Below are 18,637 nucleotides of genomic sequence, written 5' to 3'. Positions count from 1 at the left end.
CTTGAGATAAATAAATTGAAAGAAAACTTAATAACTGTCCATTAAAGAATTAAACTTGCCTATGCATTATTGAGTTAGCTTTATGAGTAGTTTAATTTATTAATAATTAAATTTTAATGAAACTAAGTTGATAATAATGAAAGTTGAATCCGATAAAATTGCGGGATTGATCCATTTTTCATTTAAAAATATAACAGTAAATCAACACCACAATAGCATAGAAATCCATCATTTCTCGTCTTCTGAAACAAGCAAATACAAATCTCATTAAAAAAAAAAAAACTGGATATTTCTGAAGATAAAATTTCAGTCTTTGGCTAACTTAGAATCCAACTTTAAAAAAAAACTTTTTTATTTCACTTTCATAATGCTCACGTAAAACAGCTAAACATTGGCATTCTGGTAAGCTTGAAGAGAATCACCGGTAAGCCTGCAAATCCTCCATTCAGGCAAAACGTGAGCACCCATTTGTTCATAAAACTTGATAGCGTTTACATTCCAATCCAAAACCACCCATTCAACTCTCCCGTACCCCATTTTCACCGCCTGTTTCGCCACCGCCGAAAGCAGCATTTTTCCAAACCCTTTCCTCCTGTAGCATTCCCTGACGAACAAATCCTCAACATAAAACCCTGGTTTCCCTAGAAATGTCGAGTAGTTGGGAAAAAACAAAACGAACCCAGCTATTACTACTTGATCACTTCCATAATGAACCGAAAAGGCATCCTTTTCAGGGTCGTTCAAAGGGAGGTCGAAGTTGAAAGTTTTCTCTATGGGGGTAAAAGAAGGGGAAGGGGAAAGGAGTGGAGGTATAGGATAAGAGGAAAGTTCGAGGAGGAAAATCGTGAAGGACTGGAAAGGAGGGGAGAGGAAGAGGGTGGAAGAGAGGGAGGATTCCGTGGCGGAGAAGAGGTGGATCAGCTTTTCAAAGACGGCCATTTGGTGAATTAGTTTGTGGATGAAAGGGACGTCTAGAGGGGTAGCTAGGCGGATCCTGGTGAACACAGGGTGGCCTATCGGGGCTGTTTCCGGTGGTGCCATGCGTGGCTCCGGAACATCAGATGGTGGCGGCGGTGGAGCAGCGGCGGCCATTGGACTTGGGGGTGTTTGCGAGTGAAAAGAGAAGTGAAAGTTTAGGTGATCTAGAGAATGCGATGTGGGGAATAGAGGGTGTAGTTTGTGGTCGAGAAGGGTTTTATATGTGGGGGGTTTTGTGGTATAAATGTAATATGTGTGGAAATGTAAGGGTGTTTTTCTTGGGATTGAGTTTTTTAGGTTTAATGATATTTAAGGTCCTCGGTTTTTTTTTTTAAAAAAAAATTAATGTGATTCTTGAATTATTTTTATATTTAATGTAGCCTTTAAACTAAAAAAAATGTGACTATTTAATCAACATTTTTCATCGTTAATAATCACAATGTTAATGTGACAGTTCTTGATATTGATGTAACGATCTATTATAATTGATGACATGATATATAGGTTAAATTAATTTTTTAATCTAATTTAAGGATTAAATTATTTTTTTAGGTTTGGAGTTTATATGTATGTATATTATTCTCGTCTTAATTTAAAAATATAGTTTACTTTTATTTTGACCTAAAAAATATTTTTGTATATATGTTTAATTTAATTAGACCATACTATTAATGAATTAAATATATTGTAATTTCATATAAATTAAGTATTAAATTTGAATTAATATATATGTATATAATGTTAACAATTATAAGCTAAATTTTAAATTTGGTTCAGCAGTTAGGTGTGTCGTTATTTTCTGTAGGCCTTAGGTTTAAATCTCCATTCTCTCTTATTTTCTTTATTTTTTAACAATAAGATATAATTTAATATATATTTTCAATTTTAAATTAATTAAAAATTTCGTTCAGTGATTAAATATTATCTTAAATAATGAAGATCAAATACATAATTATATAAATTTATTTAATTAATTAACACGCCAGTATCTCTATTAACAACCAACTATCAATGCTTTTATTGAAACTTTTTATTTTAATAACTAAATAATTTTATTTACAAAATTTATTTTATAATTTAATTACTATACATATAATTTACTCTTGTATTTAATATATAATTAGTGATAATCTAATGATTTCCATTTCATCTGAAAAGGTAACCCGCGCACCTAAACTAATCTGAAATGAAAAAAAAAATAAAAATAAAGAAGCACATGCAAATTTCAATTTTACCTGTCACTTTCTTTAAGGCAGTCTCAAGATAAACAGCTGTTTGATTTCATTACAAAACGCCGACACGAAAGTAAATAGATGCGCATTTTTATTACATTAATCAAGAACAATACCTTTTAAAAAGATATGTGACCACCTTCTCTCATGTTCTTTCTTTTTGTTCAATGCTTTTCTTGGTCTACAAGATTTTGTGTGTCAGGCTCTTCTAGCATATGTGATACACTTCATGATTTTTTTTTAATTTTTTGAAAAATTTTATAACTTTGAACAATATTATGTCTGTTATATCATTGCTCTTATGCAGAAAGTAAGGAAGAACAGTGTGTATGCATATAAGATTTGGGGTTCTACAAAACTTGAGGTTTTCCTTTTGCATCACCCAATTTCAAGCTTTTGAGCTCTCGTAGTTTCCTTATCCAAAACCCCAAGCTTCTTCAATGCCATTTATGAACTTTCATCTTCGTGGCTGCCTGAAACTTCTGGATCCGGATTCATTGTTAAATGAACCTGCCATTGTCAAATTCACAACCACAGATTAGTATCAGATTGCATAACGGTGATCCAACGGTTATGAAGTCCGGGTTTTAATGTTAGATACCGATATGTGTTTGACTCGAATTCGTTCATTATTTTTCCAAGTTTCTTCATGTATGATCTTTAAATAATAACATGGCCTATCCGAGTCAAGCCGACTCAAACCCTATTTGAATGTGTTTTAGCAAGGGATTTCAATTTTGCCGAGTCAAAGCCTGACCTAAACCAGGTCATGAACACATCTAATAGGAAGTATAACTACCATTTCATAGATAGGGATTACCATAGTGATGACTTATTTCCAGACAATGTCACCCATAAATTTAAGTGCCGGAACACCTCTAATCTCCAAGTCAACTAAGGGTGACTGGATCAGCTTCAAGCTTGATAGCTCGGGATCTCTCTGGACCATATCAAGAGCACGCATCTGATCCTGAAACATTAATCGAACGATGAGTACTTTGAGGGAAGAGTAAGCCGAAAAGGAGAATGTCAATGGAATATTCATAGCATATTCTAGCATTCATAGCATATAAGGTCAAGTCAGATAGAAACCGATAGATTCAGGTTATTTTGCAGACTCTACTTATAATCTTTATATAAAAGTAAAAGATGAATACCCTTACTTTTCGCTTAAAAAATCCTGCAGTCAGATGCCGATAACGGAAAAATCTGATTTAACAATAGAAAACAGGTCCACCCCACCCCAAACCCGATATTGAAAAAAAGATTCATCCTTATAAGATCAAATCAGTTCGAAATCCAATGAATTCAATTTATTTTGCCTCCTCATAATCTTTTTACAGAAGTAAAAGATAAATATACCTTCCTTTTGACTGCACAAAACTTGCAGTCAGAGGTAGATGGAGGAAGAATCTGATTAACAATTAGTCTCTTCACAGGAACATTTTCCTTCTTCAAGGAGGCACTTAACCTGGAGGACTCGCTAACCGCCATCACCTAAGCAAAAGTACGTAAAATATAAGCGATTTAATTGAAATAAACAATCATCATAATTGCAATGGAGTGGAGTTGGACAGGGTGGAGCACGGTATAGGTTGAATTATCTACATCTAGCTTACTCTTGCATGAATTTTAGAAACCTTTATCTCCATGAATATCGGTTACACCCGTAGCAGCTCCACCATGCGCTGCCTCAATTTTCATTAATTGTTTTACTTAATATTGTAAAAAGTTAAGTTACAATTTATTCACGAATGTAATATTTAATATTCTTTGATATATATTTTAAGGGGTAAGATTGTAATTTTAAAAGGTAGACCAGCGTGGAATAGAACAAGCATTCGCCAAAAGCACTCCGTTCCACTGCACCCTTAATTTTAAGAAAAAAGTCTTCCATTCAGATCAAGCTTAACAAACCTTATATGTAATGGAAGGAAAGGCTAATGTAAATAATGCTAAATAATTAAGTACTGAAATTGAGGCTGAACTACAATTGTAAGTGGCAATACCGTCGGGATTGTGACGATGACAAACTCCGTAGAATCTGCATCACGGAAAAGGTCTCTCACTTTTACCATCCTCTCCCTCAATTTCTCCAACTTGTCAGCCTGCACCAATAATATATGGATAAATAGTGTTGAAGAATAAAATAAAATGATTAAAAAAATGAAAACAAGATGACAATCTTATCTATATCAGTCTTACAGAATTCTGTTGGGTTTCTTCTTTCCCGAAAACAGATTTTATGGCGGAGGTGGCTGAAGCAATCTTCTGTCTAAGCTGTATATGGCAACGACAGTGAAAGAAATGAATTTAGTTCCTTCAAAACTAGATAAGAAAACATATATACATATATATAGAGAGAGAGAGATGTAGGATTACATTATGTAAAACCCTTTAGTTTTACATTGGCCGAGATATACAGTTGAAGATGAGGAGTTTTTTACAGGTAAAAGAAAAAAAGAGATGGATAATGCAAATGCACAAAGTTTTTATCTTAGCCATTCATTTACACTCATTGATCCTAAATCAGTGTAAAATTAAAAAAATACAGAGTAACTGGATATTATCCCATATATATATATCATCAAATATAAAGCTAGTTCTGGATTCGTAAAAATGATTGATTTGACTAATGATGATTCGATTTTGTAAGACAGCTATGTCAAAAAAGGACAATCTTCTGAATTCTGCTTACATTGTCAACCAACTCAACCTCACCACTCTCGATGAATGGAAGGCTTTACAACTATGTTGATAAGACTCTAAAATTTTCAATTATCTGAGTCTAATACAGACTAGAAAAACTTACAAAGGCCCCTCTAAATACATGGGAAAAACTTAAAAAGACATGAACATACCCATGTCGGACACGTACTCATATCCGACACTCACACACGAGACCGAGTAACTTAGCTTTACATGTGAAATCAGTTAGACATGCCAACTCTGTGAGTCACAATCACATGAGAAATCATCTATCTTAAACTTAAAAGCATCTCTAATATAGTAAGAATGAACCACAAAGGACAATAAGCTCATCTTTTAAGAGGAAGATGTTACTTGTCAGTCATTTTTCATAACTGCGTCAGACACATTTGTATCCAACACACAAACCCGAATCTGGTTGATTTTGAATATCAAGTGCCACATAATAGGAAGAATAAACTCATCACTCACCGTTGGCGCAGTGTCGAAAACTATTCGAGTAAACATATTATATTGTGGTGATTCAAGAAATTGCATCACCTAGCAAGATCTTTAGCAGTCAGTATACAGCAAAATATATGAAAGCTGCAATAAGACAAGGAAATAAGCCGGGAACATAATGCTACCTTTGAAATTGCAATAGCTTCATCTAAACCAGGAGGCGGAGTGTCGAGCAGCTCTCCCAATTGCAGCTCTCCTAACTTCGAAGTTAAAAGAAGCATGAGAAGCACAGATCATAACTTATAAAATCCAAAAATGTCAAAGGAATAAACAAGCCGAGACCTTAGAAAAAGCAGCTTACGTGAAAGATTAGGACCCACATACAATCAGGAAATTCATGAAGCAAAATTTTCTCATTTCTCCTATGGTTAGCATTTTATACTTGCCAAGCTACTTTGGTTTCATGTGTCACCATATGCACGAGTGTGAGCATAGGTACACCTGAAATCCGAATTTTCTTCGGGTTATTACTTATTTTATTGATTGTGCCCACCCTGTACAAAAAATTTATGTTGTTAATATATGTGTCCTCCCTAAAAAATATTTATGGATTCGCCACCGGGTATGCATGCTGTGTGTGTCTTCCGCATGAAACACAAAATGATGCATTAGCCATTTAGGGAAATTTTGGCTTATTTAAAAGATTAATGGCAACAACTTAAACAGCGAGGCCATACATGGCATTACACAGAAAAAATAGTAAATAAAGCTTCACCTGTTCTACAAGCATCCCAAGGCCCATGCCATCCATGAATTCTTTGATCCCAGTTCCACCATTATTCTTGGTTGCATCTCGAAACTCTTCCCTAGCCTTCTCCGGGTTTATCTGTGACAAAGCTATAAATTTAACATACATTTACAGAGCATACAAGGCAATAAAAAACCATCAAAACAATAGCTCTCAGGTAGCTATCTCCTATGGAATACGTGATCTCAAGGATTACGCGCAACAAACACAAAATAACGTCCCAAAGAAAAATTAACAGGCATTCAGGAAGTTTATTCCACGTACCTCAAGAGCACACAACGGAAAGTCAGGTCCTTCAACTGGCACTAGCATCCCTCCAGTCAAATCCTAGATCAAAAGTAAATACATAGACCGAGCCCAAACTAAGATAACCATAGAAATAAAAGCATTGAAACAAAAAAACAAGGGAGTGGGTTAAACCTGAGCAAAAGAATCACTCAAGGAATGAGCCGGATCAGTCGAAACCACCAGAGTATGGTGTCCATTATTTGCGAATTTAACTGCTAGTGAAGCTGCACAACTTGTTTTCCCTACACCTCCCTTGCCACCTAACATGTAATACTTGCGTTCGGTCCCGGAAACCATTTCGTCAAATCCTGCAACATCTTCTGCAGGAGCAGCCACAGATCTCACTGCTACAAAAGTATAGAGATGAATCATTCAGAAGCCATAAGCTAGGATTAATCCAAGGAAATGCCACAGCGACCTAAAACTGCTTTGCTCAAAGTCGAGGGGAGTATTGGATTCAGGTATATGTTTGACACTGGTATGCTCAATTTTTTAGTTTTTCCATATATTTGAAGGAACTTGTCCAATACCGTGTTTGAATGTGCCAAGCACAAATATTTCATGAAAATGAGGAGTCATAATAACATGGGACTGACGCATTACTCCATTGAACACAATTCCCTAAAACATTAAGCAACATCTCATAAAATAATTTCTTTTTTTCCATATATTGAAGGAACTTGTCCAATACGTGTTTGAATGTGCCAAGCACAAATATTTCATGAAAATGAGGAGTCATAATAACATGGGACTGACGCATTACTCCATTGAACACAATTCCCTAAAACATTAAGCAACATCTCATAAAAATAATTTCAACTATGTCATCTGATTGTCTCCTATAAATTTCAGGGGAAAAAAGACTTTTAACTACAAAAATGTATTCACGCAAGAATGAACTCCAACTTTCTTTCTATGTCGCTGCGACTCTTAATTTTTTTGTGACATTTGCTCCAACTCTACATTATTTTATTGAAAGTGCCTTGTCCAACACATTTCCAGATGCTAGCAAAAGGATATGACCCTCCGAGGATCTCCAAATTCATGAAGAAACTTGAAATAAAACGAACTATCCTATCACCATCTTTCAATTTCCAGTAATTTACTCCTCTAATCCACTAAAACTAGCATTTCCTTCGCTTGTTTTTAACAAAATTTTCAGTTTTATATCTACAACAATCCTCAGTAGCTTACATATTTCATATTACATAAAAATTCCATTACTTGCGAACTGAACTAACCAATGGATCATCCCACTACAACCTGAAGATAAACTTAAAAAAAATCAAAAATTTTCCTATGTACTTAACAACAATTTATTAAATTTGAAATCGCTCAATAATCCTACTTCTTGTAAATTAAAAGTTTAAAACTACCCAATTCAAAATCCATTACAACAAATAAATAATAATAATTAATATAAAAAACTTAAAAAACACATTAAAATTTTCCAAATAAATAAGGAAAACAAAGCGAGGCCCTAGAAAGATATAACCAATCTAGGAGAGAGGTAAAACAAAGTAAAGGAATTACCTTGAAAAGAGTTGTTGGGTCTTTTTGTTTTGATAGAAAATGAAGGAAAAGCCGAAGATAAAGTGTGGAGTCTGGGTGAAAATGAAAGAAAAAATCCAACAGGTACCATTGGATTCCTTGCAAAAGGAGATGATGATGATGATGAATATGAAGTAAATGAAGCATGCCATGCTGCTGCTTTCGCCATTTTTGCCTCTTCGTTTTTCTTTTCAAGCTGTTCTAAGTAGTTAAAACACGTCAATGAGGTGTCCTTCTATTGAAACAAAGAAAACTTGGATAGCAATGTTAATCAACTTTGCCTAATTCGCCAATCCAATTTTGCGTTTTCTTCCGGCTTGAATTGTATTGATGTTCCGTTTTTGTTCATACTTTTATATAATAATGTTGAATTATGTTAAAATAAGATTTTTTTATTATTAAAAGCTTAATGTTATAAAATAATTATTAAATTTATTAAAATATTATAAAATAATTTTTAATTTGTTTAAATAAATTAAAATTAAGAAAATATTTTCCAATCAAATAGTGACATGTGTTATCACTTAATTAGAGACTAATTTTGTTATAATTATAATTAAATTAATAAAAATATATAAAGATTAAAGATTAAATGTGTAATTATAGTATTTTTTAATATCTATATCATCTACTCCATTAAATATCAACTACTGTAGTTTAAGCACAACAATTAAACAATTTGGTCTAATTGTTAATATTAAAATATCATTGATAAAAATAATAATAATAATAATAATAATAACTAAATAATTATAAGTATAATTTATCTTTATATATTTACAATACGTCTTGTCTTCAAGAAAAATATCTCTCCCACGAAATGATATCATATCTGTATTATATTCACAGTATGTACAAATATCAAATGCTTAAAGGAATCATGGAGTGTAAAGATAGAAAAGTAAAGAGTAAATTATAGGAATGACCACTTAACTATTTATCCTTTTTACTTTAACTATTGATTTTTTAATTTTATCAATCAGGCCATCTATTTAAATGACAAAAATTGGGTAGAAAATACCGCATAAACGAAAAAAAATGTAATAGAATCCCTTATTTAAAAATAATATAAATTATAAGAATATAGAAAATATATAATATGGCTCGAACCAAGTGAAGTTGGTGATAAATAAATTATTATTATTCCTTAAGATTTTAAGCTCGAGCACCATGAATGCAATTACGCAAGGGTGTGAGTGTTTAATGTTAAATGGTTGAGAGTTATATTTGAACAAATACTACCTTATATTTACCCCAGAGTACGCTCAGTCGGGGAATAGTTTAAGCTCGAGTTTAACTTAAAAAATTCAATTTAAATTTGATTAAGCTTCATTTTTAATGTTCGAAATCAACAGAAAATTACTTAAACACAATTTATTAGCCTCATTTACCTTAATAGAAATGAGCTTGGTTCACATACTCACTTTAAGCTCCATTTTATACAGGAGTTCAAACTGAAATTTTCAAAACTAATTAAAATAATATATATATATATATATAATAACAAAAAAAAACTCAATTAAATTTATGAATTATCCAAATTAAACATTAAAATATTCGAATTTAATTCATTCAATAATTCAGAATAATCTAACTCAAGTTCAACATGAAAATGATCAAATAATTCAAATTTATATTCAAACTGAATCCCAATAACTTACCATCCCAATAAATTATCAGTAGTTGATGTTTGATTTCCTACGAAAGCTCATTCCGAGAGCAATAAAATGTAGTAATTAATCTTATAAAGATTTGTATGTCATTTTGAATATTTTCTATTGCCAGTTGAGCTTCGTAAATCATATTTTCATGGATTAAATATTTATTATATACAATGGCACATCTAAAATTATTTTTGACGGTAAACTTATATATATATATATATTAATAACATAATTTTTTATTATAAATAAACATAATTAAAATTTTAAGATGAACACTATTAATAAAATGAACAACAAACATAAAAAATTTAAATTTCAATATAAATAGGTGCATACAATAAAATCCAATTACGTCCATGACTGACCATATAACAAGATTATTTATTGCCATCTAAAGCTGAGAATTATGTTAATTAAAAGCTCAAAAAAGCAATAAAAATAGCATATATGAAAATGAACATGGATTGGAGAAAAGGTTTAATTATGAAATTCAAAACAATCACAGAAATACTAATCAATGACGCATGGACTTCTCTCATATCAAAATGATTGTTTACTACAGCATATGCTTACACAGCAAGAATTTTTTTATAAATTTTGACTTATAATTTGTCTTTTTGCACCCACTTTTGAATTTATGGTGCAAATAAAGTATTCAACATTTTAAAGCCAGCGGCTTTAAGCTATGTTAATGTCTTCCACCTTCTAAACTACATTTTTTCCTTAAAAAAGATTACAAATAATATACTTTATTGTTTGCTGGAAGGGTACGTGCCTTATATAGTTATATCCAAATAATTATACCGTATATACATATATATTCGGATATGCGTTGGATTGGATGAATTGAATTCTCTTCGATTTGTTCAAAATCCCTTTTTTGAAGAGAATGACAACCAAATCTTTTCACTTCACCCACTTTTACTGCATTGTTCTTCAATTCCCAGACATAATACCATAATCTGAGTTTGGTGTTTATTATATTCCGTGGAGGGTTCTTGGTTGGTAAGCTATTAGATCATGTACATCTCTTTGTTATTTCCTTTGGAGCCCCTTAATTTTGCTTTTTTTGGATTTCTGGGTATTTCTGATTTGTTATTGATTTTTTGTTTGTTTGAAGCATTAGTAAAAAGTGAGTTATTTCTTGAAATTGTTCCCTTTATGACAAAAATAAAAGTGTCATCAATTGTTATTTTTGGCTTTTATAGTTCAAAATGTTGCTGAATTTCTTTGCAGCAGATGTAAGAATTTACATAATTTTCAAGGTTTCTTGGTTTGCTGGGTGTTTGAGAACTTAATTGCACTGGAAATTGGTTCCATTTGAGGCTTTGGTACAGTTTAGTTGTGGATTTGGAAATTGGGTTTTGATTATTTTGTGTCGAAGATTTTTTTTATTAAACCTATGGTTATCGAGGTTTGTTGGAAAAAAAGAAATGCAGACAGAACATTGGTATTTTGCTGTCATGTTTGACTTTTAAGGCTAATGCCGTTTGAGTTGATAAGGGTGGTTTGTCTCATGTTCTGAATATTAGCTGGAAAGTGTAGTTTGCATTGATAAGGTTGTTTTGCACCACTGAAACTAATTTCTGGTCGATCCTGTTAATTTGCAGTGAAGCTGTTTGATACTTTGCGGCAATGAAGTGTTTGTATTTCAATAGTAAAGTGAAAAATGATGAACCAAAAACTACAAATTCCATTTCAATGCAATCCTCCACATCTGTTTCCATGTCAACTGAGAACGAAATGAGAAAATCCGGGTCAGAGTCGAATTCCAGGAATGTCTCAGATTTTAGCTCAATTTCATCCACCAAGAGCTCATTTGCTGTTATGTCTCAAAGACGGAGTAATCTCAGAGAGTTCTTGATCTCGGAGTTGAAGACTGCAACAAAGAACTTCAGTCGATCCCTGATGATCGGTGAAGGCGGATTTGGTGGTGTTTATAGGGGTACAATCCGAAGCTCAGAAGATCCCCACAAGAAAATCAACATTGCTGTTAAACAGCTCAACCAAAGAGGGTTTCAGGTCAGCTTCCTGGATTGTTAACCACTGGTAACAAAAACAGCTTCTGAAACATTGATATAAGCTCTAATTCGGGGCGAATTCCTTTTGTATATCATGCCTGCAAATTTGTCTTCATTTCTGTGCATGATTTACCATTTTATTTCGCATAGGCTCTATTCTGTACTGAGAAGCAAAACAATTTAGATAACATAATTTAGACCGCCATGATTGACATTTGAAGTACAAACGACTGTCCTTTGATCTCCAGAGCGGCCGATATCTCATACTGAAAACAAAATTGATTCACGGTGTATGTTCTTTTATGTAACGTATGGTTGTCAAATGTGTTTACACTTTATGTTCACAGGGGCACAAAGAATGGGTGACGGAAGTAAATGTGTTAGGGGTGGTTGAGCACCAAAATCTGGTGAAATTAATGGGTTACTGTGCCGAGGATGATGAAAGAGGAATACAGAGACTACTGATATATGAATACATGCCCAACAGGAGTGTGCAGGATCATTTGTCGACTCGGTTTCAAACAACTCTTCCTTGGGCAACCAGGTTGAAAATCGCCCGGGATGCTGCTCAAGGCTTAGCATTCCTCCATGAAGGAATGGATTTTCAGGTACTTTTAGAGTTACTATAATGTAAATCAATCCGAACATAGGTGTAAATGAGATATTTGTGCTTAAAAAAGATCGAATTCGGCTTGTATGATCAATTAACAAGTCGGTTTCAAAGAATTCTATTTTATGATTGCTACAGATTATCTTCAGAGATTTCAAGTCTTCAAATATTCTTTTGGATGAACATTGGAATGCAAAGCTTTCAGATTTCGGGTTGGCCAGATTGGGACCTTCAGAAGGATTAAGCCACGTCTCAACTGCAGTAGGTTTTAAAGTTTCTATAAATTATGTTTTTAACATTGGAGCTTTTCTTCACGAATGTATCAGTTGGTGCACTTTGCTGAGCAGGTTGTAGGAACCATTGGATATGCAGCGCCCGAGTACATTCAAACCGGACGCCTCACCTTCAAAAGTGATGTTTGGAGCTATGGAGTTTTTCTTTTCGAACTCATAACTGGTAGGCGTCCCTTGGATCGGAACCGCCCCAAAGGTGAAGAAAAGCTCTTGGAATGGGTCCGACCACACATCTCCGATATAAAAAAGTTCAGGTTGATCATCGACCCTAGGCTCGATGGCAAGTATTTGATCAAGTCGGCTCATAAACTCGCAGCAGTGGCTAACAAATGCTTGGCTCGTCAACCCAAATTACGTCCCAAAATGAGTGAAGTTGTGGAAATGGTGAACGGGATTGTTGAATCGGGTGATACGGTGAGCCCCCAACTGGATTCGAAGAGTACGAATATATCGAAAAGAGAGAGCTTGAAAACAAGGGTTTTTGATGTAATAAGTGGGGATCATGGATGTTTGATTTGGCGAACATGGAAGCCGAACGTTGTGAGAACTTGTTAAAAGACTGGTTTGCATTTGGTTGAATTCTTACAATCTTGGTAAAAACCACTGATATCAGATATTTTTATATCTTCTAAAAATTGAACTTTTTTCTCAATTCCTTGATTTTTCTGTTCTTTTTTGAATTTTTGAAAGAATTTTTTTTTTAGAATTTCTATTTTGATATTTAAATATGAAAACAAAAATTTTATTTTATTATTCTAAATTCTCTTTTAAACAAATAATATATTTTAAAAGAAAATGCCACATACCTATATCAATTAATTTGAATTATGACATTATTAAGCATAAATATAATGGTTAAATGGATGGTTATTATCTTTAAAAATCTTAAGTTTGAGCATATTTATACTATTTTTTAACATATGTAAAAATATATAAAAATTAATATAAATTTGAAATAGATAAATTAGAATTTATTAAAAATTGAAAGGGAGAACTAAACGTCTTGTCATAATGATTGTTGATTAATTATTGTTAGGTCAAATTATTAATTATACCAAAATAATATTATGTAAAAATATATTTTAAAAATTTTCAATCAATTAAATTTTAAATATATATTTTATAAAATTTAATTATTTAAATTTTTTAAAATAATGATGATCAAAATTTAAAAAATTTAACATAAAAAAAATCAATAAAGGATAATTTTTTATGGAACGAGATTGTATCATTTAATGTAATTAACCCAAAAACATAATGATTTCCTAAACGGATCAAGCAATGAAAATCAAAATCCACACACTCGGTTTTAGTGTTTGACTGGTTTAAAGGTCCAATAAAACTCGCTATGAAGTTAAAATCAAGTAATCCCCATTTAAACAAGAGAAACCCCAACTCGACTCCTCTGAAATAGGCGAGATATGGCTACCGAAGAGGAATCGATAGAACAAGCAGCTGCTTCGCGTCGAGAGAGGCTTAAGGCTCTTAAAGCAGCTCAGGAACTATTGAATGCCCCAGATGAAAGATTCTGTTCAAGCTGCTGAGAATCAAACGGATGAAAATAATGAAGAAGAGTAAGTTAAACGGCTTATAAATTTTTCTGTTTTTCTTTGTTTATTAACATAATTATTATGCATTATGTTTTAGTAATTGGTTTTGTTTATCTTGTGGAGATATGGCTGTTTTGGACAATGGATATATGATTAGTATGAAAAAAACTTACATGTTTTGTTTAATTTCTAACCCAGAAATTGTTTTTTCTCCTTTCTATTAACGTAAATTTAATATGAACTATGTTTCAGCATTTGTTTCATGATGTGTTTTGTTTATCTTGTAAAAATATGGCTGTTTTGAACTAAGGGTGTAGGAATATCATGATTCATAGTTAAAATTGACTAATGTACGTAGGGTTTAAATGATTCGAGCTGAGTAGAAACAGTATGCTATAAAGTTGAGCTTCAACAGTTCTTTCAATTTCAACTTCATTAGTCTTGATTATGTTGGATTTTTATTTTTTCTTTAAAATTTTGTTTCATACATGCACAAACACATATTGGAGTATTAAATAAAATATATGCTTATAATGTTAAAAAATTAATAAGTTCAGTTGGGCTTGCAAGCTGTCTGATTCAAGTACTAAGATACTGGGGTATGGATTGGTCGTTTGCTTGACTTGCTTACAGCACCAAATAGGACTTTGTGTGAAAAATTATTTACATATGAAGCTGCTTGCTGGTTTTGGGTGTCCTTTTCAGAACTAGAAGAGCAAAGAGACGCTCGGGTTTTCTTGTTATGGATAACTTGGAAAAAGAGGAAGGTAAGGAAGGCTTTTGGTTGTGTGGTGGAAAGGACCAGAGATTGCCTCTGTTTCTAAGAGGCTTTGATTGTTAAGATTTAAGAAGGATGAGAAGTTGGGCGGATCTGGGAACTTTTATTCCAATGGATATGCTTGCTAGTGTGGTAGGAATGAGGTTAACATAAAGTTTTGGAGAAAAATTTTCTATCCTTCCAATTTTCATTTAACCGAAGTTGTATAAGTTGAAAGGAAAATTAAGGATGAGGGAAATGATCCTATCCATTCATATCATCACAGTTTTTGCAAGTTGAGCAAATGCGGGATTGTAGGTTATTCTTGAGATGGGTAACCCTTGTTATTCATTGCCTCCCTGAAAAATTCTTGAAAAATGAACAACACTGTTCTTCCTTAATTCTCTTCACTTTTCTCATAGATCTAAATAAATTTTAGGTATTTGATATTTACTACTTGAACCAAGATGAATCACAGAACTTATATTAAGAGGGTTGTCTGTTTACTTTCCTTGAAAAAAAAATCAATCATAAAAAAGGTACCACTTCGCTGGTGGTCTTTTTTTGGTACCATGGAGTTTTCAGCATGAAGTTATAGAATGTTTGTTGACATGGATGTCTGCTTGTTTCTCTTTCACCAACAATTTTGATCATTAACATGTGTGCCTTGTCCTTTTTGTTCTGCAGTAACACTAGCATGAAGTTCCGAAATTATGTACCTCATGATAAACAGCTTCAGGAGGGTAAGGTTGCTCCTCCCGTGCTGCCAAAGTTTGAAGACCCTGTTGCAGCAGCACCTCCAGCACCTGAAGAAAAAGAGGTGCTTGTTTATTGTCAATATCATGTTTAACCAAACAGTGTTTCTTTCTGTTTGTTCTAATTGTGGATCAAATGATGTAGGATCCATTTGTCAACATTGCTCCCAAGAAACCAAACTGGGATCTTCGAAGGGATGTGCAGAAGAAACTCGATAAGCTTGAAAGGCGCACACAGAAGGCAATATTCAAACTTATGGGTAAGCAAATCAACCTATTTCTTCTACACATACAGACTATTCAAATTAGATTCAATTTTCATGAGAACCTTAGATTAATATCAGCCATAAAAATGAGTTTCATGCCCCGAATCTGCATTAAAGTCAGATTAGCTGCACGAACCCTAGTGACCTTGGTGGTAAAAGAATTGTTATTCCTTGAGGTCCCGGGCTCGAGTACCAGAAATATCAGGGGTGTGAGTGTTCAGTGTCAAAAGGATGAGAGTTATCTTTAAAAAGATTCTACATTGTAATTACCTCAGATTATCAAAAAAAAAAGTCAGATTAGCTAGATTTATCGTATATCAGCTGACACTTGTTGGCCACATTTTTGGACATGGGATGGGGATATGACCCTCCAGGCTCCAATTACGTGTAAAACTTAGAAAAAGAAATCGAAGATACCCATGTTGGATAAATATTTGTATTCTAACATTCACACCTAAGTTAAATTTTTACTCGGATTTGGGTGTAAGTGTCGGATATGGATATGTATTTGATACGGAAAATGTTAGATTTTCTCTCTCTCATGATTTCCCACATATTTGGAGGATCCTTGGAGATTATATCCCATACCTAAAGAAAAAAGAGTTAGAACAATTTTTTTATACATAGGGACATTTCCCAGACCCCATGGACATAGTCCTTTATTTACACTTGAATAATTGAATTTCCGGGATCATGTGCTATCCTGTAATTGATTTACTGTGATTACTTAACGTCCAGTTGGTGTCAAATGTTTTGTTTTGCAGAGCAACAAGAGCAAGAAAAACATTCTGATGAAGGAGGAAACGCCATTGAAGATTAGAACTCGATATCGAATTAAAAGACTTGTTGAACCGCTCCTGTCATTAACTTACCGAGAATGTATTGTTTTTCAAACCGACTTGTATGATTCCTTGTTTGCCAAATCTTGTAGTTTTTTCCCCAGAATTCTGAAATTGTAACAGAAATCAATACCCAATTTGTGTTTTACTTTTCCAATGGATCATGGGCAAGTAGCTTTATCTTGTAGGTACAAATGACCCCAGCCCCCCCCCCCCAATTTGACCAATTACAAGGGTCAAACCAGTAAAGAGTCCACATGTAGATTTGCAGACATCATGCGTGATAAGTTAGAATAATATAAAAATGGTACGTAATGCAATCTGTCACGGAATACCCTTTTTCAACATTCCTTTATTACCAAGTTTCCCTTGGAAGAAAATAAATAACACATGGATCACCCTTTATTTTAATTAACCGTTAATATTCGATCTATTAATCAATTATTTCGGATTGAATTTTGTAAAGGCTCATTATAAGGGTGATTCTCTCAATTCAATTTGTTTATTCGTAAACATCAGGATTTGAACTCTTAATCTTGTTTAAAAAATCTAACGTCTCATCCCACTAGACTTCGTACCACCCATTCTTTATTAATCTTTTGATGATTATCCTCTCCGAATGCCTCAAGTTTTGTTTCTGGTCGCAAAGATAAATAAGGAACAACAGAATAAGACAAGAATTAAGTACCAAGTTGTTCACACGTTTGTTGCAGTTTAGGTGTATTTAGTTTTCAACGTTGCTTTTCTTAATTGGATTAGGTTCGTATGGTAAAATTCATTAAATCATTATTAAGCTGAATCAATCCGACTATTATAAATTTGAAGGAGGTTGCGGTTATTTTTATAATCATATTGATTTTAATATTTTAAAAGTTATATTTTATATTTATTTTTTTACTTAAGTTTAAATAAAATAATATAAATTCATATTTAAATTATAATAGTTATATCAACTAAAACAATATTCAATTAACAATACACATCTGTTATTAATTAATAATCTATATTGTATTAAATTAGTTTTTTTAAATCGTGCATATAGTTTGATCCTTGAATGTGTTTAATAGTTGTTCAAATGATAATATATGTAGTTTTAATCTTTTAAAATTAGAATTTACACCGTAATTAGACTTTTGAATGGGTCAAATAATCGTTCAAATATAATATTTTTTTTTATTTTTTTAAAGTTTAGAATGAAAATTTGAAAAAATACATTAAATAATGTAATGTTTTAAATTAATGCAAAAAACACACATATTAGAACTATGTAATAATGCAATCCAAATTAAAATTTAGATGTCTCAATAATTCTTTGTAAAAGAGAAAAAAGAAAAGAAAGATGTCTCAATAATTCCAATAAAAAAATTATTTTTTCTTCTTCTCGTTCTTCAACAGTATATATTAAAAAACATTTATGTTTACTGTTTATAATATATTAAATCAGGGTTCGAGATTTCTTGATTGATAATTGTTTTACTAATTATTATTTCTACCTATATCTAATTTTTAGATTCGTTCAGATAAAGAATTTAATCCAATTAAAAGGGTAAATTATATCATAAGTCAATCAATTATTAGTTTGATTATAATTTGGTCACTAAATTTCAAAGATTTACAAACAAATCATTTAATTAATCGATTATAATAGATAATTTATTTTACCATTAGAAATGAAACGGACGATAAATTTTTAATTTTAACTAAAAATTAACATCCTTTACTTATTTAACAGTAATTTGACTAATTTGTTACAATCAATGACCCGTTTATAACCTTTTAAAATATAATGTGCCATCTATAATATTACTAATAACCTGTGGTGTAACTTAACCTTGAAAAAATAAAACTCGGAGGGAAACCGGGTGGGTAAAGCTC

At 32.4% G+C, this 18,637-nt stretch overlaps 3 protein-coding genes and 1 pseudogene across 3 annotated transcripts; 2 read left to right on the top strand and 2 right to left on the bottom strand.

Annotated features, from left to right (window-relative positions):
- Positions 1 to 294: 294 nt before the first annotated feature.
- Positions 295 to 1,183, bottom strand: LOC120219148 (probable acetyltransferase NATA1-like). Its single transcript, XM_039216020.1, has one exon. It carries the CDS (start codon positions 1,090 to 1,092, stop codon positions 385 to 387), a length of 708 nt encoding a protein of 235 aa, XP_039071951.1. The 5' UTR covers positions 1,093 to 1,183; the 3' UTR covers positions 295 to 384.
- Positions 1,184 to 2,586: 1,403 nt separating this feature from the next.
- On the bottom strand, positions 2,587 to 8,281 carry LOC120219151 (ATPase GET3B-like). The gene is made up of 12 exons (XM_039216021.1): positions 7,990 to 8,281; positions 6,589 to 6,800; positions 6,433 to 6,495; positions 6,136 to 6,246; positions 5,546 to 5,620; positions 5,328 to 5,459; positions 4,416 to 4,490; positions 4,220 to 4,318; positions 3,573 to 3,707; positions 3,031 to 3,180; positions 2,655 to 2,693; positions 2,587 to 2,611 (listed from the first exon to the last, which is right to left on the bottom strand). Exons 1-10 carry the CDS (start codon positions 8,174 to 8,176, stop codon positions 3,043 to 3,045), a joined length of 1,227 nt encoding a protein of 408 aa, XP_039071952.1. The 5' UTR covers positions 8,177 to 8,281; the 3' UTR covers positions 2,587 to 2,611; positions 2,655 to 2,693; positions 3,031 to 3,042.
- A 2,222-nt stretch (positions 8,282 to 10,503) lies between these two features.
- LOC120219145 (serine/threonine-protein kinase PCRK1-like) lies at positions 10,504 to 13,195 on the top strand. The gene is made up of 5 exons (XM_039216017.1): positions 10,504 to 10,676; positions 11,282 to 11,693; positions 12,040 to 12,300; positions 12,441 to 12,563; positions 12,650 to 13,195. Exons 2-5 carry the CDS (start codon positions 11,307 to 11,309, stop codon positions 13,148 to 13,150), a joined length of 1,272 nt encoding a protein of 423 aa, XP_039071948.1. The 5' UTR covers positions 10,504 to 10,676; positions 11,282 to 11,306; the 3' UTR covers positions 13,151 to 13,195.
- Positions 13,196 to 13,845: 650 nt separating this feature from the next.
- LOC120219149 lies at positions 13,846 to 16,912 on the top strand (annotated as a pseudogene).
- Positions 16,913 to 18,637: the final 1,725 nt, after the last annotated feature.

Source organism: Hibiscus syriacus, unplaced genomic scaffold, assembly GCF_006381635.1.
Source record: "Hibiscus syriacus cultivar Baekdansim isolate YM2019G1 unplaced genomic scaffold, ASM638163v2 tig00110204_pilon, whole genome shotgun sequence".
Lineage (NCBI taxonomy): Eukaryota > Viridiplantae > Streptophyta > Magnoliopsida > Malvales > Malvaceae > Hibiscus > Hibiscus syriacus.
This window is presented reverse-complemented; position numbering and strand designations above follow the sequence as displayed.